At 43.7% G+C, this 25228-nt stretch overlaps 1 protein-coding gene across 3 annotated transcripts; it reads right to left on the bottom strand.

Annotated features, from left to right (window-relative positions):
* On the bottom strand, positions 1–24933 carry MCHR2 (melanin concentrating hormone receptor 2). 3 transcript variants are annotated; one of them, XM_054985794.1, is made up of 6 exons: positions 24749–24933; positions 19429–19632; positions 14131–14340; positions 13226–13420; positions 9806–9925; positions 1–1933 (listed from the first exon to the last, which is right to left on the bottom strand). In XM_054985794.1, exons 2-6 carry the CDS (start codon positions 19608–19610, stop codon positions 1609–1611), a joined length of 1032 nt encoding a protein of 343 aa, XP_054841769.1. In that variant the 5' UTR covers positions 19611–19632; positions 24749–24933; the 3' UTR covers positions 1–1608. The 3 variants fall into 3 exon arrangements, with proteins under 3 accessions (XP_054841769.1, XP_054841786.1, XP_054841778.1); XM_054985811.1 differs by lacking the exon at positions 24749–24933 and adding an exon at positions 24585–24679; XM_054985803.1 differs by lacking the exon at positions 24749–24933 and adding an exon at positions 21610–21696.
* Between the last annotated feature and the right edge of the window lie 295 nt (positions 24934–25228).

A 25228-nucleotide genomic window follows, 5' to 3' on the forward strand; every position in this document is an offset into this window, starting at 1 on the left:
GTCAAACAACAATAAAACAATTCAGTAAAAAGATACAATATAAAATATCAAGATCAGGTTAAAATGCACATAAATACAGTAAACGTACATAAACAGAGCATGAGAAGAAACACAACAGTGAAAAATATAAAAACAGCAACATTTTTATCTGGCACTTTAATATCCAAAATCTCAAATAACCAGCATGCCCGGGACCCCCAGCCCAACCAGTCAGTAGCAGCAGTACTGATGAAGTGGGCTACAAGCCTGGGTGACTCCTAGGCCTGGCTCCCACTGGGAGAAACTGCCACAAAAATGATGCCAAGTGAGCCTTCTGTGTAGGGCAGTGTATTCAATGGTTGCACCACCACTATGGAAAGGCTTTATCTTGAGTCACCACCTACCTCCATTCAGTTGGTGGGGTTGCCTAGAATAGGGTCTCCGTGAACGATCTTGGTGAACCAGCAGGGAATTAGAGATGAACTGGTCTCATTACAAGCCTCTGCAGTTATTCTGGAGCTGAAGGGTTGAGGCAAGCTGTCAGCATGAACACTCTCCCATCCTTGTGGAGGCCGGACAGGAAGATGGGTTTAGGAAACTAGTTCCAGGAACAATCACAGATGCCTCAGCCTTCAGCCCAGTGCTTTCTGGCTGGAGCAGAGCAGTACAGGGTTGTCAGCCTCCATAGTGGACCTGGAGATCTTCCAGAATTATAACTGGTCCCCAGACTTTTGGAGGTGGCTGCTTGGGAGGGTGGACTCTGTGGTATTATATTATGCTGAGGTTCCTCCCCTTCCCAAACACCTCTCTCACCCAGGCTCCACACCCAAAACTCCATGAATTTCCCAGCCTGGCATTGGTCACCCTAGAGGAGCAAAAGTGGTGCCAGCTGTGCCTGGAGAGATTCACCAGAGTCCCTTTTCTTGAGATGGGCACTTCTTGGCTTAAAGATATTACTACTCCATAGAGCCAAGATTGGTGATACAGAGGATGGATAAAAGAAGGCACATTCTTCTTCTCTGTATTTGGCTCCCTTCTTTACACTACAGGAATTTTTTGCTAATCCTCAGAACAAATGGTTCTGAAAGGTAAATATAAATACATGTTAACAACATTCAAAGGATTTTCATTCTATGTGATTTTGGAACCGTAAAGAAACTTCAATTTCAAACCTCAGAGGAAGTTCAAATTGCAATACATTCATTCAGGACAAGCAAAAACTGGGTTTAAAATGTGGTTAAGTCTGGCTGCTGGCTGCTGAATGCATAAGGACAGCCTGACAGCTGCAGAGCTGGGACCAAGACCAACTTGTCTCTGCTTTACCTGTCAGGCAAAGCAAGTACCAAGGCTGCCATATATACAAGGGCATTATTGCCTTTCTGGCATATTTAACAAGATCTTCTACCTTCCCCCTTTATTTGTCAGCCAGACTTGCTTCCAAAGTAGCTTACGATAATATGAAAATATGACAAATCCACAAGGTAAAATTACAGTTAAAACCAATCAATTAAACGTAGCATCCATTGACAAAGATTGGATAAAATCCACTTATCACAACTGGGCAAATAGCAGAGAAACTGAGTCAATAAAACAAATGCGTATTTATTTATATATAAACTCATTGTTCTTTCAAAAACTTGATTTCGGGGTGTTTTCAATATTATTAACATCACGCTCTGTCATCTTTGTCTTGACATGCATGCATTGCCTTAGATGCTTCTGAAAGTTCCCACTAAGCAGTATGTACAGGAAAGGGTTAATGCTGCTACTGGCATAGCTAAGGCAAATGGAGAAGTAGTAGCTGATGTAGAAGGTTGGTGTTGACTGACCTATCTGAAGATTCACTAGCTGGATCACGTGGTATGGAGCATTACTTAGGACAAACACCCCGACCAGCACAAGCACCATTTTGGTTAGCCTCATGACCCTTTGCCTTGGAATGCTTGTATTATAACTGCAACAAATAACAAAATAAAAATGCATATGTGACATCAAGTGAAAGGCAAAAATATAAGAGTAGGCATTTGTGATCAACATGCAATATTTTCCAAAGTTAAGCAATATGATGTACTGGTGATGTCACCAAAGTGCATTCTTTTCTGATTCAGATTATGAATTTAATGTATGTCTTACAAGCATTCATACAATGATACTATATATTGGGCTATATTTGCTACTGCACAGTGTGTTTGGTCTAATATGTTTTGGCAGATGTCATCATGTTAATGTGGACCAAGCCATACAGAGAGAGAAAGAAAATAGTATCTGTAGCCCAAACAATCAGGGACATTATAGGTTCAACGGTGCACATAGTTAACTATTATACGGAGACCTTTTGGTATGGAAAGCTGAAGGATGGAATATGAGATAGAGAAATGGCAGGTTAATAAATACTCTATTGCTGGACCATTTCCATAATGACAAGAGATTTTTCAAGCACCAGTGGAAGTTGCATTATAATTTCATTATTAATGATGAATATCCATGTGATAAATGTGAGCATGTATAATCAATAAACTCAGAATATGAAAGGCATAATGCTTGCCTTTAACATGATGTGATTATTAGGAACAAGAAATTGGATTACAAGCCCAGACAAAATACTTCCACTTCCCCACATTTGGTGGCTGTGACGGTTGAGGTGATGGCATGAAAGTCTCCCCCCTTTCTGGTACCTGATGGAACAGTCCTACAGCAATGTTCCAAAGGCCAAAAACTATAGGCACTGCAAAGGACCTCCATAAAGATGACTTTGAATGTGTTCAGATTCCATCACACTTTTGGTTATGTTTGTCAGGACCGCAACAAGATCTAAATTAGTTCACAGAGCCTATTCCAAATTGAAAAGGGGAAACTGCTCATCACTGATAGTGGCACACATTTAGTGAATGTTTCTTCTGTTTTGATTAGATCTTGAAATAGCCTGTAAATTACTATTGATTCTAAACTGACTTTCCCTACTGAAAGACTAGTACACTCTACCATAGTAATAAACATTATATTATCTAGAGTTTACAGCGACTATTGATTTTTTAATAAAATAATCCAATTTCATAAACAAAGTCATAAAATGGTTGTTGTGGATTTCCCGGGCTGTATAGCCGTGGTCTTGGCGTTGTAGTTCCTGACGATCGTCATCGTATCTCTGTGCAGCCCCACATTGGGACTGCGCAGGCACAGGCCAGCCGCGGAAAGGAATTTTCTTAGCTTTAAAACTCATGAAGGGGACGCTCGACCTCACCGCGCATGCGCGGGTGCGATCCCGCCAAAAAGTGGCCAATTGTCGAGCGTCCCCGGCATTCCCTCAGTTCCTTTTTCGCCGCCGTCGAGAAAGGTTCTTCTTAGCGAGTTCTTCGTCTGATCGTTATTTGTGGGTGAGATATCTTCCTTTTGTCATCTGTGAGAGATATCTACTCTACGATGTCTCACTCTCCGTTATTTAAAAATTGCCACCAGGGTGGCACGAAAATGACCCAATCAGATGGGCATGATCTTTGCCTCATCTGTCTCGGGGAGGGTCATATTGTGGACCGCTGTGCCATTTGTATGGCCTTTACCCCGAAGGCACGAAATGATAGGAAGGCCAGGCTTCGGGCATTCCTCTGGGACGCTAATCTGCTCCCTCCCAAGCCATCGGGGACACCGAGCGAAAAGCCCCGCTCTTCTGCGCCTTCGCCGGCTCCATCGCAGAAGTCGTCGGATCCAAGGCCTTCCTCGGAACCGAGGGATCGGTTGGATCCGAAGCGCCCATCCTCTCCTGGATCCGTTCCGGCTGGGCCTTCTGCTCCTTCCAAGAAGCGCTCCTCCGCAAAGTCCTCGGCTCCCAGGGCTGCTTCTGAGCCTCCACCGAAGAAGGCTAAGTCAAAGTCAAAACATAAGAAGCAGAGGCCGCCCGCACGATCGGTTAGTGAACGGCCCGCATCGCCGGTGTCGATGCTACCTGAGGAGGACGTCCGGAGTTTGCTCCATACTCCGTCTCCTCCTCGCACGCCGCTGCCTCTGGAGGCTGACGACTACGTTCCATTGCCAAGCATGTCGGAACCGTATCCCTTTGAGCGCTCACTACCGTCCGCTCCGGTTCCGTCTACAGTGACCGCGGCTGCTCCATCTCTGCCGTCGGTTCCGACCTCCGACCCTCAACACTCCGTTCCGGGACAGTGGTCAGCACCCGCGCCGCCCATCCTGCCGCCCTGGCAACCGGTTCCGGGGGTAGGGAACCTGACTACTTGGCACGATTTCATTGCCTGGATTCAACAGGCAGCTCCGTTCCTCCAACAGGCTCCGGCTCCGAGTGTATCGGTTCCACCGCACCCTGCTTTGCTGGCGCATCCAGGCGTCCCTTCGACTTCTCGGGCTATGCCGCATCTTCCCACCGTTCAAAGAACCCACCCATCGGTTCCAACGGAGCCCTTTCCTGCGGTTCCACCGGCTGTTCCACTGGATCTCTCCGGTTCCGAGGATGAGGAAGGACTGGCTTCTCCTTCCGTGAGTTCCTCCGAGTTGGCATCCGACCCTTCCCCTGATGACACCGTGGGGGAAGGCTGCTCTACCTCACCAAATGAGGACTATCGGATGTTTGCTGACCAGATGCAGCGTATGGCGGCTGCTCTAGAGCTGGACGTCACCTCTACTACTAACAAGCCTAAGAGCAAGCTACTGGCAGCTTTATACTCCGGGTCTCCAGCGTCGGTTGCCTTCCCGCCGGTAGAAGATTTCATGGACAATGCCCATGCCCTCTGGCAAACACCTTCCTCGATTCCAGCGACAGCAGAGAAGGTAGATAGGTGCTACCGTTTGAAGGAGGAGGATTGCCCTGTCCTCTTTCGTCATCCTAAACCCTCTTCCCTGGTGGCAGAAGAGGTCCACGCCAAGTTCCGCTCTGGATCTTCAAATGCTCCAGCCGACCGAGAGGGGAGAAAGTTGGATGTACTGGGAAGGAAGCTTTATTCTTCTTCGTCCCTAGGGTTCCGCATCGCACACTTTCAAGCGATTATGGGATCTTACAATTTATTCCTCTGGAAGCGCCTGACTGCCTATCTTGCTGACCTTCCGGAGGATCGCTGTCACCTGGTCCAGGCCCTGCAGGCGGAAGTGATCCGCCTGGCGAAGCAGCAGATGACGGCTGGAAAAGATGCTGCAGATTCCTCAGCCCGAACCATGGCATCTTCCGTCGTGCTCCGTCGTCATGCTTGGCTGCGTTCAACAGCTTTGCCTCTGGACAAGCGTGCAAAGATTGAGGATTTTCCCTTCGAAGGCGCTTTGCTCTTCTCGGAGAAAACCGACGATTCCCTTTCGCTGATGCGTAAAAATCACCAAACAGCGAAGTCCTTAGGAGTGGTCGCACCTCAGCAACCTGCTACTTCCAGGTATCGTCCAGCTCGGTACCATCCATATCAGGCTCACTACCAACCCTATTACCAACGCCAGCGGAGTTTTTCTTATGGGCAATCGTATGACCAACGTTCCTACACGGCCCTGCAACGGCATGCACCAAGGCGTTCCGGCCGTTCCAGGGGAAGACAACAGCCTTCGCCTCCAAAGGCCTCCACTTCTGGGCAGAAGCCGGTGTTTTGACTAGACTTGGACGCTCCCCAGTTGCCCCTGGCAAGTTCTGTTCCACAGCCCTTCTTGGACAGACTTCGTGTTTTTCTGCCCTGTTGGCAGTGTGTTACATCTGATGCTTGGGTCCTTTCTATTGTGGCCCATGGTTATAGCTTGCCTTTTTCCACCTCTCCCCCCCTCTCTTACCCTCCTGCTTCTTCTTCATGTTCAAACGTTGTATTGCAAAATAATGTTTTGGAGTTGCTAAACAAAGGTGCAATTCATGCAGTCGATGTGTCTGACTCCCCTTGGGGTTTCTATTCATGATACTTTCTCATTGACAAGAAAGATGGTGGGTCTCGGCCCATTCTTGACCTTAGAGCTCTCAACACCTATCTGAGGGTCGAGAAATTCCGTATGTTAACACTGGCTCGGGTTATTGAATTCCTGGAGAGGGGCGTCTGGTTGGCCATTTTGGACCTAAAAGACGCCTACTTCCATATTTCCATTTATGAAGGGCACAGAAAGTACCTCTGGTTTGTGTGTGGGGGTGCTGTCTACGAATATACGGTCTTGCCCTTCGGGTTGGCTTCGGCCCCCCGTGTGTTTACGAAATGCATGGCCGCCCTGGTGGCACATCTCCGGTCCCTGGGTTGTGTCATCTACCCCTATCTGGATGACTGGCTTCTGGTGGGGCCTTCTGCTGACGCCCTACAAGGCCACCTCTCCCTCATTCTGTCACTGCTGTCTAACTTGGGGTTGTTAGTCAATGTTGACAAATCTGTGCTGTCCCCAGTTACGTCTATCCAGTTTATTGGGGTCCATTTTGACTCCCCGGCCGGGAGAGCATACTTACCCCCTGACCGTCTGAAGAGGCTCTCTTCTCTGGGCCGACACTTCATTCATAATCGCTTCCAAACAGCGCTGATGATTCAGACCCTGCTTGGCCTCATGGCCTCCACTACTGGGGTAGTATTCTTTGCACGACTACGCCTAAGACCATTGCAGAATTGGTTTGTCCGTAAATTTACTCCCCTGACTATGGGCCCGTATCAACGTTTCTCCATTCCTAGGGCAGTGCTCCGGTCCTTGGCATGGTGGACACTCTCAGAGAATTTGTCAAAAGGTTGTTCCTTTGGCCCCTTTTTGGCGGATGTTACTATTGCCACGGATGCCTCGAATTTAGGATGGGGAGGGCGTTGTGGCAATCTGTCTGCACAGGACACCTGGTCTCCCTCTGAGGCCAACATGCACATAAATTTGTTAGAGCTTAGAGCGATCCGTTACTCCCTTGCTTCTTTTGCAGGTGTGATTCGAAACAAGAGGGTTCAGGTCCTGTCGGACAACACCACGGCCTGCTACTACCTCAACAAGCAGGGAGGAACGGTCTCGCTCAAGCTCTGCAAGGAAGCCACGGCTCTCTGGACCTGGGCTATAGCCAACAATGTCCTGCCGAGAGCCCTTCACATTGCTGGGGCGTGCAACACCATGGCAGACACACTGAGCAGGGTGTTTCTTCCTCAACACGAGTGGGGCCTCAACCGGGCCTACCTCCAGCCAGTCCTCTGCCAGTGGGGGTACCCACAAGTCGATTTGTTCGCCACGAACCAGAACAAGCAGGCGCCCTTGCTCTGCTCCAGAGCAGGGATGGACCCCTGCTCCCTAGGGGATGCTTTCCAAATCCCATGGTCCCCGGGATTGTTTTACGCTTTCCCTCCCTTTCCTCTACTGGGCAAAGTTCTCTGCAGAGTCAGGGCCTTCTGGACCCATTGTATACTGATAGCTCCTCAGTGGCCACGACAGGACTGGTTCCCCCTGCTACTCGCCCTCTCTCAGGGACGGTGCATACCTCTACCGCATGCCCCGGACCTCTTAATCAGGGATGGGGTCCGGCATCACAATCTGGCTGTCCTGAACTTGGCTGCCTGGCTTCTGTACCCGGCGGGGTAGGTCTTTCCTCTGAGGTCTTGCAAGTCATTCTCAATGCCCGCAAGCCCTCCACCAGGATGTCCTATCATAGGAAGTGGTTGCGTTTTTCCCATTGGTTGGCCCCTAAGGGGATCTCTCCCTTTACCTGCCCGCTTCCACTGGTCCTGGACTATCTCCTGCACCTTCAATCGCAAGGTCTCACCTTCACCAGTGTTAAAGTACACATGGCTGCGATCTCGGCTTTTCATGAGCTGGTTGACGGGCGGACTGTTTTTGCCCATTGGCTCTCTAAGCAATTTCTGAAGGGCCTATTTAAGACCTTCCCTCCCAGGGCCCACCCAATTTCTCAGTGGAGCTTGCCCTTAGTTCTGTCCCATCTCATGTTCCAACCCTTTGAACCTCTGTCCACCTGCCCTCTGCCCATCCTCACACAGAAGGTTGCCTTTTTGGTGGCAATCACATCCTCTAGAAGGGTGGGGGAACTTTCCGCTCTGTGAGTTAACCCCCCTTTCCTGCAGTTTTTTCCAGAAAAGGTGGTACTCCATACCAGTTTGGAGTTCCAGCCCAAGGTGGTCTCCAGGTTTCATTTGCAACAAAAGGTTGTCTTACCCTCTTTTTTCCCATACCCTACCTCCCTGGGGGAACAATCATTGCACACGTTGGATGTCAGACGTGCTTTATTGTTTTATGTTCATCGTACCAAGGGTATCAGGAAGTCTCCTGCACTGTTCATATGTTATGCTGGTGCCTGCAAGGGCCTTCCTGCGTCTTCTCAGTCCATTTCTCGTTGGATTGTGTCCACGATTAAACTGTGTTACCGGCAAGCTGGGGTGCAGTGCCCTTTCTCTCTGAATGCACATTCGACTCGAGCGCAAGCTGCCTCTGCTGCCTTCCTCCATGGAGTTCCTCTCCAGGACGTCTGCCAGGCTGCAACGTGGTCTACGCCTGACACATTTATTAAACATTATTCTGTGGACGTGAATGCACGGTGGGATTCTGCCGTCGGAACGGCTGTCCTGCATTCTTTGTTTCATTGACCACTCACACCCGCCCCCATTGGAGAGTTGCTTGCTATTCTCCCAATGTGGGGCTGCACAGAGATACGATGACGATAAACAGGGTTTCTCACCTGTAACTGTTGATCGTCGAGTATCTTCTGTGCAGACACACATTCCCTCCCAGCTACCCCGCTGTGAGTGCTCTTCATTGTCTAAATTGGCTCTCCGGTGGCTCAGGTGAACTGAGGGAATGCCGGGGACGCTCGACAATTGGCCACTTTTTGGCGGGATCGCACCCGCGCATGCGCGGTGAGGTCGAGCGTCCCCTTCATGAGTTTTAAAGCTAAGAAAATTCCTTTCCGCGGCTGGCCTGCGCCTGAGCAGTCCCAATGTGTGTCTGCACAGAAGATACTCAACGATCAACAGTTACAGGTGAGAAACCCTGTTTTTTCATCAGCAGCTGTGGCTGGCATCTTCAGAGGTGTAGCACCAAAACTACAGGAACTACTACACCAAGACCATGGCTATACAGCCCGGAAAATCCACAACAACCATCGTTCTCCGGCCGTGAAAGCCGTCGACAATACAAAGTCATAAAACATCACCATAACAAGAAGAAGAAAGAAAACCAAAACTAAAAGAACTGAGTTTAAACCAAATGCAGAACATGAAAAGGTGTTTGCATGGCAATTAAATTTTAATGGCAAAGGAACCAGACATCTGTCTACAGAGAATACTACCACAGCTGAAAAGGCCTCTCAGCCACTTCATTTCTAATAGAGATGAGACTAAGAAAAGGGCCTAAGGCCAAACCTAGAGTACACACGCTGTTCTTGGAGAGGGAGGTAGTCTTTCAGAAATCCCAGGCCCAAGTCATTCAGAACTTTAAAGGTTAAAATCAACGCTTCATTATTGCTGCTTCTACACTGACCACTATTGACCTCACCTCAGCAATGAATATTCTCTTATTTAGAAAGTATCTTGATTATTGACTTTCAAATAAATCAACCCAATCTCAAGAAAGACGAAGTAAAAAGTGTAAGCTGTTGAAGGTAAAAATATTGAACTGATGTTCATCCTAGGTATAGTCAAATAACTATAACTGGGATGGAATACTCCTTTCCAAGGTTTGGCTGTCACAATTTTATACACTTAAAACTTTTATACTTTTATATACTTAAAACTATTAACCTGAACCAGAAATGGACCCACTGACAAGATTGTTGCTAGTCAGTAAGTATCCAGAAACAGGGCACATAGAAACTAAGGACTTCCAAAACCTATTAGATTTAATTAATTGCAATGCAGCACCTCTCCCTAAGTAACATATCTGAGGTTATAAAATAAGGATATCTTACCATCCTGATTTTTCATTATGTTGATATAGTTCCCACGTGTAGCGTAAGATCAATACATAGCAAACTAGTATCAGGGGCAATGGGAAAAAGAAAGTTGCTATAGTCAGATAAAGCGTGTACCTGTAAGACAAAATACAGGCAACGTGAATGAGTATATGGAGTATATGTTTTAGCCATAAGTGACAGGAATTGCAGTTTCATAATTAACTTTTTTTTTGCCTTAAATTGGAAAATCAGATCATTTTCCTAAATTGGACAACTGCCAGTGTTTTTAACCCTAAACAAGTTAAATTGCATTAAGGCTGCCATGATTAGTCAATTGCAAGCGTAGATTAGTTTATTAAGAACCATTGTTTTATTTATACAATATACAATATGATGCTGTTCCACTGATAGTGGACACTTCCTCTAATGCACTGGAGAAGGCTCAGCCTATAGCAGTATAGAATCAAAGGATCCAACCCCATTAATTCATACAGTTAGACAACAAATTAACCAATTGATTAACTAGCATATGATTAATCAAATAAGATTTTTTAATTGGGTCCTGCACTTCAAATATTTTGAGGTTTTGAGGACTTTGACTACTATTTAGATAAACAAAAAACCCTACTCAATTAGCAATGTAACCCCTGCAGTCCAAATCAATAGTCTTTGACCTTCTCAGATCTGTAATCAACTAAGCCACAAGCACATGACATCAGACCACATGACAATAAGAGGATAAACCAGAGTTAGTACCTCACAGGTCAAAACCATGACCAATGGCAACAGATCAAGGGAGCTGGGGACAGTGAACACAAGCCCAACACCAGAGGGTTTGTTCCATGATAAGGAATAAACCAGGAGTCAGTGTGATGGAAAAATCTCCTCCACACTAAGTGGCCTTGCCTTGCTGTTCTGCAGCTTCTCTCAATGTGTGCCTGTGCAAAGAGAAGCAGGAGCTGAGATGCCCTTGATCACTATGCATGCATACCAGAAGCAGGTCATTCCAAAACGCAGCAAAAAGTGGCAGCTCTAGAAGGGCTCCATGATCTGCTGATGTGTCCTCCTGGCCCATGTATTGATAACTGTGACGGACAGGCCCTGTTTGAATGACAGGTCCTGAATAGAATGTTGAGAGAGAGTGGCAGTGAAGAGCAGTTAAGACCGTTTAGAATAGTTAGTTGGGAGTTTGGGCAGTTAAGGGAGACTCTGAAGAAGGAAGTGGAGGGCTAGCAACTAGAGAAGGCAGATGTGTTTAGAGAGTTCTCTGAGGAGGACTAGTTAATGAGGTATCTGGAACGTTTAACCGTTTAAGGCTGTGCAGGAGGAAGATAAAATGTGCTTCAGTAAAGTTAATTTGTTCTGTTAACCATCTGAGTCTGGTTTGATAATTCCTGCCTATCTTATACGCCCTGAGGAGAACCAGATCTCAGCCTGTCAGACTAAGTGGCAGAGTTTGAGGAGGTGCTGGTGCAACGAAGTGATATTCTAGTTCCAGTTTGTGTCTGTGAGAGCTGAGGAGGATTCCATTCTGTCCAGAGAGTGGACCCGCTTCCAGCCAGAGTTCTCTCCTCATGAGAAGAGGTCTACAACGCACCAACTGAGCCGGAGTGTAAGTGGTCCCTATTTCTGTTCCCTGTCAGAAGGGTCCCTCGACCAGTGAATATTTCACAAGTGGTGACAGGAGCTGTGAGATCCCAAATCAGAACCGTCCTAAGCTAGCGGAATCATTCACAAGGGGTGGCATTGAAGGGTGTCAGCCAGATAAGGCTGGGGGATCCGTCACAATAACCAAGGGTATAAGTCTTTAGGTGGTGAGAACTTGGAATGAGTTTACAGATTAAGGGCCTTTCAACATGTTATATGACAAACAACCTGGGTTTGTCTCCAAATATAAACTCAACCTTAAAATGCAGCCTAACTTGGCCTGCTTCCACACTCATATGAAAGAAGCAGCAAGAAGGATTGAAGCATGGCATTCATACTCCACGTCCCTGCTCTGCTTGTTTTTGGTACTGCCTTTTCCTGCTCATCACATGGATCCAGAAACACCAAGCTGACAATAGGTAGGAATGATCCCAATACCCCCACAGCGCAGCTAAGGCTCAGTGCTGAGCTGCATGGCTGAGGGTTTTTTAAAAAAGCCTTGTTAAAGGGCTCAGGAGGAGAAGGGAATTGTTATGTATTGAGCTAGCAGGGCTCCTCAGGTCTGCAGTCTTATCGGGCAATAGGATTAGCAGCAGCCAATAGATCCTCCTGGATGAGGACCAATTGCTGCTTTGTAAATATGTTACATTGTATTTAGTACATGCAAATGAAGGATCCTAGTTGCATGTGTTCTTATTGGGGATTACTGAAAAGGGGCACAGTATTGGGTACATATATCTGGCTCCTTCGGGAGCATGTGTGTGTGTGTGTGTGTGTAGTTGGTAATAAAGATGTTCTTATGAGCTGAAATCACTGTCTGGCTGAAATCTCTATGGGCCAAAATCACAAAACTTAATAGGAATGCTAGAGCTAAACTTTGCCAATTTGAAACAATGTTAAGCTCCACCCCCTGCCCCAACTGGTTGTAGGAAAAGCCTTCACACAGAAGCTCTGCCAGCAGCTTGCACACTATTTCCCATTTAAGATGGAGCAAAGGATGTTGTTCTTTGTTCCACCTTAAAGAGGAAAATACTGGAAGCCACAAATGCCATATTCAGAAAGAGCATGGAAACTCCCAAATAAACTGGGGGCTCTCTTGCAGCCCATGGGGAAAATCCCAGTGTAGAAACAGCCCTGGTTTTCTGATAAACATGCCTGTATAAGAAATATGTTTTCAAACATATTGTTTGTGTCATTTGTATATTCTTAGATGTACAGCAAAAGCTGTAATATATGAAGTGACACTCAGGCAAACTATATGCTAACTAATGCAAAAGATGAAAGGAGGAAGGGGGATGCTGGAGAGATATTTAGCCAAGCTATCAGTGAGTATAAATAAGGATTCCAGTGGCTGTATGTAGATTTACAATGATATTTATTTAATAAAATGTTTATATTGTCTTTCTTTGTAGCTCAAGGCAGCTTACAAATCATAACCTAAAACATCAACATTTAAAACCACAAAAATAAAATCCCAAGTAACCCCAAGTTATCTGCAGTTTATACTGCATTAAAAGCCCAGACAAATGGGATGCCCTTCCGTTGCTCTCTGAAATTTTCTAAAGATGGTGCCCCCCTCACCTCCTCAGAGCCCATTTGACAAAGTATGAAGTGTGATGGAAAAGACGTGCTCTGGCGGATTCCAGGTTGGCTACCTTTATTTGGTGAACAGCAAATAGGTGGCAGCTTCAGGATCATATTTGGCATACAGGGACAGATAGGAGGAGAGAGAATATAGGAGAATATATGGGATGAGGTGTTGGTCTACACAGAGATTTAGAGGCTTACCAAAGTACCTCTTCAGGTGATGTAAGGTCAAAAGCACAACTCTCCAAACCATCTTTGAATAAAATGACTTTTGAGTACATCCATACTGGAGACACAAGAATAAATGAAATTATCCAGAGACTTAAGTTGACTCGGATTGTCTTTGATCTGGTTCTCAAACTGGTGAGGCGAAATGGCTGGACAAGAGCTAAGTATCTGTTAAAACAGACAATATACCAGTAGTGTGATTGGTCAATACAACTGCAAGGTTTACATAGCACTTCCTTTTAAGACTATCTACATGCGTTAACAGTACAATTAAAACATACTATTTTGAAATTTAGATAAATGATTTGTGCTGTGTCACTTCAGCTAAGTTATGATTTGCTTTAGAGGGCAACCATTCTCATTATTTTATTAAATTAATCTTAAGACATTCTTTATTTTAAAATATTATAATCATTGGGTGTTAGAAAAAGAATTCCAGCATTAGTCTTGAGGCTATATTTCAGAACACAAAAAAAATTAATTTTTTATGAAGGCTAAGGCTCTTTTGTCCAAAATGATTAACATTTGTATCTTACTGATAATGTATTTGACATACATTATCAGTAAGAAATTGTTAAGTTCGATATTTCCTAACATTGCTTTTGATGTGCTTGACAAATTAGACAGATAATAGCTAAATGTTTCAATGAATGCAACTGCACATAACACTTACGGAAAACTCCCAACTTCCTGCATAAGGTCCAGGACCACTATGCTGGGTCCAATTGTATCTGTCTCTTGGTGTGCCTGTCTTAGATTTGGATTCTCTTTTCTTTATATGGAGCTTTCTCTGGCTCCCTAGTAACTCATCCCTATCACAACCTTCTCTTTGCATTCCTTGTTCTACTCTCTTCACATCTTTAAATCTAATGTTGTACCTGTCCAAACTCATGGCTGTCATAATTGCACTGCATGCAAACTGGTTGCATGTGTCCAATGATGTGATGATGGTGCAGAGGGGATTGCCAAACACCCACTTTCCTCCTTGTACCCACTGATGGATAAGGAAAGGCATTCCAAGGATGTGAACTAAATCAGCCACGGACAGATTGCTGATATAAATATCTGGAATAGTTTTCTTCCTTGATCTGAAATAAATAGGAAAAACAGAATGGGCATAATCAGTATAACGCTAATGCTTCCACTATGAATATCCTGACATACTATTGAATATGTTCATTGAAGTATGCTTTGTTCTCACCAAACTTTCTGGATAATAAATTCTATATAAATTCTAAGGACAGGTTTCTCTTCTCAGGGCATTTAGGTGTAATTCATCATAAGGGCCCATGACTACATGTAGTGGAAACCCAATGTAACTGTAAATGAAAACCACTCCAATGCATTAACACATACACTGTGCATCAGATCATGTATATTTATTCTTCAGGCACATCTATGAGTTGGATCCTAAAAACCATGAAAAGGCACATGCATATATGGATCTTTCCCAACTTCTAGCATCCCCCGAGACCTCTGAAAAGTGGGTGGAAGGTCATAGGAGTCTCATGGCACAGTGGTGAGGGAGAACTAGACAAATTGTCCTTCACTTCCATCTGTGGAGCTTCTTGCACCAATGGAAACTCTGCTGGAGGAAGAGTGATTGCTGGCAATTCTCCCCAGTCAGCAGACCCCCTTGTCATGTGATATTGGGATCAGGAGGCTCCCATGTCTTCCAGCACTAATTTTTCAGAGATTTCAGTGGACTACTGCAAGGAGGAAGAGGCAGGAAAAATCTGTGTCCATGAATGTCACTGCATTAATGGTTGATAGGACCCAACTCTATACCTTTGGCTATCTCATTGGTTCTATATATTGAATGACCATTGAAGTTAAACTGATTAGCTGTAGGTTCTGGACAGGCAAAAGAAAGTATTTTATCACATAACATGTAATTAACTTATGGAATGCATTAATATTAGACAAGGCGATGGTCACTGATTTTAAAAAGGGATTAGATAAATAAACAGAGTACAGCTCAATCAATGGCTAAATAGTCATTGGAGCTAAATAGAACATCCATGGCAAAAGAGGCAGTATACCCCTTAAACTGTTGCAAGAACAAGTGTCAGGGTGGGGGGAGGCCGTTATCTTAATGTCCTACTTCTGAGACTCCAGTGGCATTTGGCTGGTTACTATTAGAAACAGAATGCTGGGCTACATGGACCTTGCTCTGAGTCAGTAAGGTAATTTTAACAGACTGATCCTATGTGCCAGGTATGACTACTGGAGGCCCAAATTCTACTGCATAAAATGCCTTGCTATATCATGTCCTAATAATATTGCCATAGTTTTTATGAAGCATAAGAAAGACAATAATTATGAATGTTCTTCGAAGATCTTTTCTGCAGCAAAGAGAAACTTGGGCAGTGTTTAGCAAAAGGAAAGGTGCAGGTGTTTCTGCTGGGTATCCTCAGAGCCACTTCACCAGAGCCTGTGTGGCAGCACGCTACGCTCTTTTTTTGTTTTTTTAAAAACCACAGTGATAGTATAGAGAGGATACAGAAAGAAAAAAAGGGATTATACAACATAATTATATAGATCAGAAATAATTATATATAACAGAGTATATAAGACAAAAATATTTCTCCCCAACATCATGCTAGTCTTTTAATGCAAACATTTAACAGATCCCCCCACACCTTCTAGCTGAACTATTTTAATCCTTCTATAGATTTCATAACATTCATCCCACCTGTTTTATATTGGTTTGGCTTACTTTTCATGTTGTTTTATGGTCATGCTGTTGACACTGGGTTGGATTTTTTTTATTGCTAGATTGTCATCTTAGTGGGATGTGTGAAATAATTGATACTGTCTTGCCTGTTTTTGTGTCTGAGCTGCCTGAAGCAATTTTTCTGGAGAGGCATCACACAAATACTTTAAATATCAAAATGGGATCTGCAGGATTTTCAATAGCAAGGGCACGGGTGACTGGCTTGTGCCAAAATTAGGATTCTGCTTTAGGTGCAGTGATGCAAATCACTGTATCATTACAACCAAACAGACATTTACAATTAACAGTTAATGAATATGCCTGGCTGAGGAGCCTAGTGGGTGAAGATGCCATCTGTAGCATTATGACACACATCTTCACAGCCCTTTCTAACAACAGTTACAAAGCAAATGTATTAGAAAAAAATTATTGCTTGAGGGAACAAACAGAAATAGTTATTTCATGCTCCTCTTGCACATAATGAGTTCTCTCCTCTCTTTATTGGACTGAAAATCTGTTGAAAATCCCACTACACAAAGCCTTGCTGGCACTACTGACAGCAGTATTTGGAGAAAGGGCTTTTTATGCAATTGTTCTGTCCTCTAGTGTTTTGCACACAAATACCCTGTAGCTTTGTTTAATTTGAAGAAAAAATCCCTTGAGATCTCCAGAAAACCCATGTCCAACGGCTGATTTTTGCTGTCATAATTAAACAAGCCTCCCAAAGCTTTGGCTCAACAGCTCTTCTGAGGAAAGGAGGCATTCATTTGTTCCCCAACTCCCCAATAGACTGAATGAGCGTCTGAGGTATTTTAAGGGAGCTCTCTGACTATCAAAAGCTTACACTCTGAAAATCTTGTTGGTCTCTAAGGTGCTACTTGACTCAAATCCTGCTGACAGATCAGAATGAGGCTGGGAATGCAGAAGGTATCACTGGACTTATTAAAGAAAACAAAATCCCTGTGAAAATTAATGTTAAGTGTAATCAACAAATGTTAAACATTGATTTCAAAGCATTTGAACCAGGACTGGAAAATGTCTTAAATCTACAAGGTATGAAATCAGCAAAACACAAACACTTTAAACTCACAGTTATTTTAGTAGAAGCAAGCTAAGGACATACTTAATTTCCCCACTAAAATAAATGAAAGCTAAAAGTGATCCAGCATTGGCCAGATTGTGCCTAATAAGAATTGGGACTATATCACTCAACTGTGGGACAATACCTTGAATTCTAAACACAATTATATAGTCATCCTAGATGTCAGTAATAATCTTTTCTCTTACTTTTTCCCTGCTATGCTACCACTTTTTCAGAAGCCAATTGGTTGTGATTTTTTCCTCTATTGGTATATAATAGAAGCATTTTAATGGTCACTAATATGCTACTATTCAGGTGATCCTTCCTGTTCGTTGCAAGTTCCTAGTCTGGTACTTGTTTCTTCCAAGCAATGCAGCAGCAGCTGTCATGGTAATATTCATTGGCACCATAACATCATTAAGAATTGGTGCATTTTTTTAGTATGTGGTTCCCAGGGGGATAATCTGAATTTGAGAGGAAGAGTTTGGTAGTTTCTACAAAGACCAGATTCACATTAGCATTCTTGATGCAAAGGTTTTCTATTTACACTGATCCAAAGTTGACAGGCTGGAATGTTCCACCTAAACCCAAGTCCAACAAGGAAACCCTAATAAGTTCCCTTCTTGCCCCGAATATTCCTCTCTTTTCCTTGTTTGGAATGTTCCTGAACATGGGAATTTCTGCCTTTTCATCTTTAGTTAATCAGGGAACACATCTGTGAGTTCTGGATCCTCCTCCTCTACCCCTTCCAGACTAAGAATAAGAATCTGTAGTTTTCATTCAAACATCAAGTCCTATAACTGAAGCCAGAATCTGGCTTAGTGTAACACTTCCTGGTCTGTCTTGCCATGTCCCCTGACAATGCTTTGCTCAGCTCTGCCTTTGATGGCACAGTGCACTTTGGGCTGGTTCCAAACCATGCCAATTTACATAATAACAGAAGAGCCTTCCATTCTCGATGTATGTGATGTATCTCAACCTCTCTCTGTGGGATTTATCCTTGAATCTCAGTGAGAAAGGCGGACTATAAAGGACATGATTAAACTACTACTTTGTTTGCCCAAACACTATGACTGCTTCTCCAAGGATCAGACCATGCATCAAAGGTAGCTATAACCAGCGTTGCTTTATTCCTTTTGCTTGATCCGTTTTGGCTGTTGCCGTCCTCTTTTTGAGAGAAATATATTGCAGTGCGCATGAGAACTTTTGAAATTTTTGTATTTCAGTTTTAGCATTTTAGCATTGAACATTACTACAGCATGTTTTATATTGTCATGACTGCTTGAGTGTATTATTTATATCTCATAATAAAGCTCTCTCTGATTTCACCATATTCAGCTTTTCAGTAATTCTTTCAGATTTGTACTATGAGCTTGTCACTTTATCAAACAATCACTTGGTTGATGTTTCTGTGTAGGTCTTTGTCCCTTTAAGTTTTTGGAATGCCCTGCCCCTTGAGGACTGACTTTCCTTTCTTTGGGCACAAAGACAAGAAATTTCTTTTTATCTACCTTTTTAAGTAAGGGGTTCCATCTTTTAAAAACACTGTTAACATTTTAACAGCTTCCAGCCTGAGTATTATTTTTCTAATACCAATTTAGACTATTCACTGTTTTATGCTCTGACTTGTTTTTAATGGCTTGTTTGTTTTTGCTCAGTGAGCTTCTCTGGGCAGATCTCTGGAGACATGACATGTGGTTTTCAAATAAATAAATAAACAACAAATGAGCAGTTCTTTAGAGTGAGTCGCAGATGTTCAAATACATGGGCCAGATTGGAAAGTATTCACACAATTATATATCAAATGGATGTGTCTTCTCAATCACACATTGTAATAAGGTGATTCTGGGAAGATGAGCTGTTTTGTGATAGGAGAAGTTCTAGGAAAAGGCAGCAGACTACAAAATAGTTATGTGTTCTGCTTTGACACTGCAGCTCTCACCAGGCACATCTCTCACTGGGAATGAGAAACTGACCCAGAATATCCTTGTCTTGGGGGCCTCTGTTGGGCAGTGGGCCTTGTCATGTGTCCAAGCATTCCATTTCCTTATACTTCCCCTGCCAAATTATGAGCATAACAGTTTGCACATGCCTTAAGGAATGCTTTTAGGATTTTGATTCCACACTTCATTTCATGGTTTATTTATTTAGTTATATTCCTGCTTGGGACACAAAGCAGTTTACATTATTCTTCTCTATTTTATCCTTACAACAAACTTGTAATTTAGGTTATGCTGTGATTATGTGACTGACCCAAGAACATCCAGCAAGCTTCCGTGGTAATGTGGGCATTTGAACCTGACTTTTCTAGACTGACAATCTAACCAACTAGATCACACTGGCTCTCTACAATATATATATTTATGACACGTGCCATACCTTGTTATAGTGAGAATAACAAGAACATTGCCTATTAATCCAGTTGAACAGATAAGCCCAATCAGAGAAGGAAGGATAATAGTCTCTGCTGCCCCAATTGCTTGATAGTAGTGTGCTCCATTGCTAGATATGTTAGATATATTAAAGGTACTATTCCAAGAAGAAGGCTGGATTTGATTCATTCTTTCATAAATGTTCTTTAATCTAGAAGAGCAAAAAAAATTAATTACTCTGATTATTTCAGAACTTTCTTCATCAAGCACATTCTCTCAGCATAAATTATTATTAGGAATGAATTTTTTACAATAAAAGGTGTAGACAAATGGATTTATGGACAAGTAGACATCAAACTAGCTTCAGGAAAATATACTACTGCTATAAAAATGTGCACACTGCCACGAATATAGCCAGGAATGCAGGGGAGGGGGCAAGGCGTTTTCCACACCGTTTTGGCCTTTGAGGGAGAACTCATCAGGGCTAGCAGAAACCTTCAGACCTTGCTGTCACCCAACTTAACAATTCACTCAAGCCTAGCTGCTTGTATTGTTGAGGAGAAAGGCAGGGTATAAATGAAGTAAATAAATAACTATTGGGGAAGGGGCAGATAAAAGATAGGTTGGCTGGTGGTAGGAAGGAAAGAAAGAAGCAGTAGAATTGCCAGCTCCAAGTAGGGAAATTTCTGGATATTTGGGGGGTTGAGCCTGGAGAAGGTGTGGTTTTGGAAGGGGAGGGGCCTCAACTAATGCTACTGAGTCTGAACTCCAAAGCAGCCATTTTCACCAGGGGAACTAAGCTCTGTCATGTGGATATCAGTTGCAATTCTGGGAGATCTCCAGCCACCACCTAGAGGCTGGCAACCTTAAGCAGTGAAAGATGAGGCTGTGGGTGCTACCAGGAGCAGGAAAAGAAAAGTGTGGGGAAGGTGATACTGGGTCCCCACTATGCAACTGGGCCTGGCTTGGTGTTTGGCATCATTGAAGTATGCTATAGTTTTCTCAGGTAGAGCTGCTAAGAAGTGGTAAGGAAGGAAAGCTGAAGACATGGGTGCAAATAAAGGTTGGTTGGCTGGTGGGTAGGAAGGGGAAATCGAGTGAAGAACATGGAAGAGGATATGGATGCTTTCAGGAAAGGGAAAGAGGAAATAGAGGGGGATAAAATGAGATGCCCCCTGCAAGTTGTTGTGGGTACCCTACTTGTTGCTTTTGATTGTCTCCAGCAAATCTCACAAGATCTGGACCATAGGTATATAGATACAAGGAAATAAGGTACTATAATTTTTTCTCACATGAACTACAGTTTATCCTCATTTTTTCCTTCTTAGGATTGCAGCCGGGACAGGGACACCCCCTCACTGCTGGCCTCAACAACTGGTGTTAAATGTCTCTGAACATGGAGGGCCTAATTAGCCATCCTAGCTGGTGGCCATAGGTAGACCTGTCCAACTTCATGGATCTATCTAATCCCCTTTTAAAGTTTTCTGAACCAGTGGATGTCATCTCTTGTAGTAATTGATATTCAATACATTAATTATGCAGCACATGATGTAGTACTTCTTTTTGGCTGCCCTGAGCAGACAGGAAAACTCCCACTTTCCTGGCTTTCTGCAAACTATGCAAAACTGAAGTATTCATGATGGTAATAAGATTGTGCTGTAATGCAAAGGTTCAGAGAGATGTACTAGAATTGGATAAGAACTGTAGACTATATTACCGTGTACCATCTGTTGCTGTAAGTACAGATTTATTCATGGTTATAGATAATTTAGTAGGGCATTTCAAATTATAAAATAGTTAATTAGCCAAGAATATGACCCTGTCAAGTGGGACTGTTAGCTACTGTTAGAAAGGGTCTTGAAAGCCCATAGATATGGGAGTCTTAATTGATTATCAGCTTCTTCTTGGAGGAGCTCCTTTTCTGTTATTCAGTTTACTTTTGGTGAGATGAACTCATGTAATTTTTCTCCTATAATTATATATGTAGAGCAAAGGGATGGTTATTAGTATTATTTATTTATTTATGTCCTTTATAATCCACCTTTCTTACTGAGACTCAAGGCAGATTACACAGTGTGAGATTAGTATAGTTAGTATTAGAGGTGGGCACAGTCCAGAAAATGGACCCAACATTTTTCACGGTCCAGCCCAGTTTGTGGTTTGTGAACACACAGTTCATGGGACTCACCTTTTTCATGAATTTTGGTCCGTTTGGCCCAGTCCGTTGGTCCGCATACATCCTGGTGCCGATCTATCAATTCCCTAGGCAATGGAGAGGACGTCTACAGACCTTCTGCAGCCCTTAAAAATTAATAGGCAGCTCGGCTTGCCGAGCAAAGAGCTCCCATTCTGCTCTATGCAAACAAGGAGGAGGAATTAATTCCCAAGGCAACGGAGAGGTGGACGTTCTGCAGCAAATCTTATCCCTCAAAACCTTGATAGGCAGGTCTGCTTGCCAATCAGAGAGCTCTCATTCTGCAAGGGAGGGGTGAACATTCTGCAGCCAGTCTTAGCCCTCAAAACCTTGACAGGCAACTCTACCTACTAACCAGAGAGCTCCCATTCTCCTCTATGGAGCAAGGAGCAAGAATGAATTCCCTAGGGGTGGACGTTCTGTTGTCATGGCAATACCAATCTTAGCCCTCAAAACCTTGATAGGCAGCTCTACCTGCCAGTCAGAGAGTTCCCATTCTGCTCTATATGAGCAAGGAGGAATAATTAATTCCCTAGGCAACAGAGGGGTGGAGGCTCTGCAGCCATGGCAACATCAATCTTAGCCCTGAAAACCTTGATAGGCAGCTCTGCCTGCCAACCAGAGAGCTCCCATTCTGCTCTATGTAAGCAAGGAGGAAGAATTAATTCCCTAGGTATCGGGGGTGGGTGGGGGGTGGATGTTCTGCAGCCATGGCAACATCAATCTTAGCCCTCAAAACCTTGATAGGCAGCTCTGCCTGCCAAGTAGAGAGCTCTCATTCTGCAAGGGAGGGGTGGACGTTCTGCAGCCAATCTTAGCCCTCAAACCCTTGATAGGCAGCTCCCATTCTTCTCTATGTGAGCAAGGAGCAAGAATTAATTCCCTAGGCTACTGCTGGGAAGGTGTATGTGTGCTGAGTGAGGGGGCTCTTCCCACACCCTTTCCTGTTTGATTTTGCTTCATTGTAACTTTCTGGTACAGCTAGCCAATGCAAGTCAATTGGCATTTGCGACTCCAGTATCTACTGGAAGTTTCCTGGGGGTGGCTGCTTTGGGGGGTCTGTAACTTGGATACCTGAAATGCAATCTTGACAAAACTTGGAGGGTGTCTAGAGGAGTGCCTGTAGAAGATTCTTTGCAAGTTTGGGATCTCTGGGTGTGAAGGGGTGGAGCCAGGGCTGCCAGAAGTGACAGACCACAGACCAATGAACCGGTCTGTGAACAGGGCTGGTCTGTGAAAAGTTTGTGGTCCGTGGTCTGTGAAAACTGATAGACTATGGGCTGGTGGTCTGTGGGGTTTTCCTGATCCATGCCCACTTCTAGTCAGCATCAAGGACAATTTCATAAACAATGCCATATGATAAATAAACACAAGTTTACAAAGACATAACATTAGGAAGAATCTAATACAAAGTTGAAGAAATGCTGAAACAGAACATAAGCAATTCTAGGACTGACACAGGAGTACATATTTAAAGCAACAGATAGTACATAAGGCAACATAGTGGTGAAATCTATGGGTATGGTCCCTAACTCATTAGCGGAGCAACTGAGACCCCGTCCTACAAAGTGTTAAAGATGTTAGTAGTTGTGTTGCTGCTGAGGGTGTATTGTGAAATTGCAACTTCTTTTCATGCTACCGGTTATTTCTGTATTTTTAAATTGATGTGATCCACTCTGAATTGGCTTGCAGGAACAGCGGATTACAAACTGCGCTGGTTTAAAGCAATGGGAAACCGTGAGGTAAAGGGAGAGGGATCAGTGCTCTTCTTCCTTCACTCTTGTGTCCCGTTTTCTGTAAATAAAAGACCATAACCCCTGCTTTCCTTCACTCCTACTTTATTTATTTACTTCATTTATATCCCACCCTTTTCACTGAGAGTCAAGGTGGATTATAAAGTATAAACAACAATTAAATAAGAAAGCATAATATATACAATAAATTATACAATGGGACAGAGTTGCCCTAAAATACCACAGAGCATTGTGACAGCTTTCCTCTTTGAGACAATCATAAATTGCTACAACATCTAGAGATGCTAGAAAATGAATATTTTTCAGGTCATGGAGACTTCAGCCTTGCTCTAGTTAACTATTGAGATATTATTCTTTCACCTGAAATGGCTTATGGGTTGGTCAGTACAATACATACATTGTTTCTCTTCCCCAAAAGCAATCCTGCTTCTCCCCCTGCGCCCCCCCACACATGTATTTGAGCAGTGCTTTAAATACAAGCAAATCAGTTCAAAGTAACACTGACACTTATTTTTAGAAATTGCATTTGGGGAAATTCAGTTCCTGCTCCAGCTGCATAAAGTTCCTGTGCCTACTTCATATATCATGGGTACCACATATAAATTCAGTAAACTATGAAAGGAAGTATTCACAGTGTGGAACCTATAAATGTTAACAATGTCCAGATATTTCCTAAACAATTTCATTTACGAAACTTAGAAGGAAACGTTGATGTAATATCCTCATCTAAAAAAATACTAGTGGCTGCACTTCACTATCCACTTTCTATAGAGCTGTCACACTTGTGATGTATTAGATTGTGTGTTATAAATCTAATAAGTATACACATACCAAAACTAATTTAATTTACAACTACAGGCAAAAAGGCACTGGGCTGTACAACTCAAATGGCATGTCCTAGGTACACATTAACAGAAATATAACAGGATCACTGCTGGAATAATGGGCAGCTTAAAATCATGTAAAACTCCACCCTCATTTGTCTCATTGGGATTCACTGTCATTTTACTGATAGTGTGATAGTTTCTTTATTCTCTCATTCCATAACATAGGTTCAAGCGAGTATTAAATTAATAGCCAAAGACAACCATGAAGAAAGAAATTATCCGTGTGCATTGGAATCGCTAAACTTCCAGACTGAAATAATGTGCTGTAAACCACCTTTGTACACGATTTACACACAGGCAAAGCTGAACTGCAAAGAAGATCACTCACAGCCTCCTAGTAGGATCTGCAGAAGAGTGCGCCTTCACCTGAAGAAATCGTTCTAGGCACCGGCTCAATGCTGGGGTTTGAGAGCAGGTGCAAGCCCCACCTGAGCCAAGAGACAAGACGTCAACGAGACACGCCACAAGCCCCCGGGCTCTGTATTGACCTACCGGGCTTAGCAAACAACAAAACTTTCCCCATCTCAGGCTAGGTCAACGCCGGACCGCTTTCCTTTACATCGCTCATTTCCCTCAGGAAAGAAGTCGGTAGCCCGGAGCCGCAGGCTGCTTTCCCTTCCCTGCTGTCGGCGGCTCTTTACGGTAACGCGCCGCACGGCAAGAGTGGCTGCTCCGGCAGATAGCAGCAGCAAGAGCGGCTTCCTGAAGCGCGAAAGAGATCCGAGGTAGACAACAAACAAGAGGGAGCGGCTCCTGGGCTGAACGAGGCTCCTCCCCTCTCTCCAGACTTGCAAACGGACCCCATTTTAGTTTACCATGGACAGAAATCATAACGGCCAGTGGGAAAATGCCAAGCAGAAAATGGCTTGAAAATCAATGACAATTAAAAAGCCTCGTGGTTTATAGATGCTTTTGTAAAGTATGTTTTCATCACTTTCTTTTTTTAAAAAAATCCTGCCCTTCTTTGAAGAT

This window comes from Eublepharis macularius, chromosome 1 (assembly GCF_028583425.1).
Source record: "Eublepharis macularius isolate TG4126 chromosome 1, MPM_Emac_v1.0, whole genome shotgun sequence".
Lineage (NCBI taxonomy): Eukaryota > Metazoa > Chordata > Lepidosauria > Squamata > Eublepharidae > Eublepharis > Eublepharis macularius.